The following is a 1,001-nucleotide window of genomic DNA, read 5'->3' on the forward strand; positions in this document are numbered from 1 at the left end:
ATAATGGCATGACTAGGTTTCGTTTGAAGAAGTTGGGGATAAAATTATTATAATTAGTATAAAGGCATGTATAAAGGAATGTATAAATGCATGTATAAAAGTATGTATAAAGGAATATATAAATGCATGTATAACAGTATGTATAAAGGAATGTATAAATGCATGTATAAAAGTATGTATAAAGGAATGTATAAATGCATGTATAAAGGAATGTATAAAGGAATGTATAAATGCATGTATAAAAGTATGTATAGAGACATGTATAAAAGTATGTATAGAGACATGTATAAAGGCATGTATAAAGGAATGTATAAAAGTATGTATAGAGACATGTATAAAGGCATGTATAAAGGAATGTATAAAAGTATGTATAGAGACATGTATAAAGGCATGTATAAAGGAATGTATAAATGCATGTATAAAAGTATGTATAGAGACATGTATAAAGACATGTATAAAAGTATGTATAGAGACATGTATAAAGACATGTATAAAAGTATGTATAGAGACATGTATAAAGACATGTATAAAAGTATGTATAAAGACATGTATAAAAGTATGTATAGAGACATGTATAAAGACATGTATAAAAGTATGTATAGAGACATGTATAAAGGCATGTATAAAAGTATGTATAGAGACATGTATAAAAGTATGTGTAAAGACATGTATATAGGTATGTGTAAAGACATGTATATAGGTATGTGTAAAGACATGTATATAGGTATGTGTAAAGACATGTATATAGATATGTGTAAAGACATGTATATAGATATGTGTAAAGACATGTATAAAGGTGTGTCAATAGACATGTATAAAAGTATGTATAGAGACATGTATAAAAGTATGTATAGAGACATGTATAAAGGTATGTCAATAGACACGTATAAAGGTATGTATAAAGGAATGTATAAAAGTATGTATAAAGGTATGTCAATAGACACGTATATAGATATGTGTAAAGACATGTATAAAGGTGTGTCAATAGACACGTATAAAGG

At 26.5% G+C, this 1,001-nt stretch overlaps 1 protein-coding gene across 1 annotated transcript; it reads right to left on the reverse strand.

Annotated features, from left to right (window-relative positions):
* Positions 1-330: 330 nt before the first annotated feature.
* Positions 331-795, reverse strand: LOC106469885 (bromodomain-containing protein DDB_G0271118-like; the record flags this gene model as incomplete). The annotated part of the gene is made up of 2 exons (XM_013930405.1): positions 331-420; positions 739-795. Coding segments are annotated over 2 exons (147 nt in total), but the record flags the coding sequence as incomplete, so codon positions are not given.
* Between the last annotated feature and the right edge of the window lie 206 nt (positions 796-1,001).

Source organism: Limulus polyphemus, unplaced genomic scaffold, assembly GCF_000517525.1.
Source record: "Limulus polyphemus unplaced genomic scaffold, Limulus_polyphemus-2.1.2 Scaffold3705, whole genome shotgun sequence".
Classification (NCBI taxonomy): domain Eukaryota; kingdom Metazoa; phylum Arthropoda; class Merostomata; order Xiphosura; family Limulidae; genus Limulus; species Limulus polyphemus.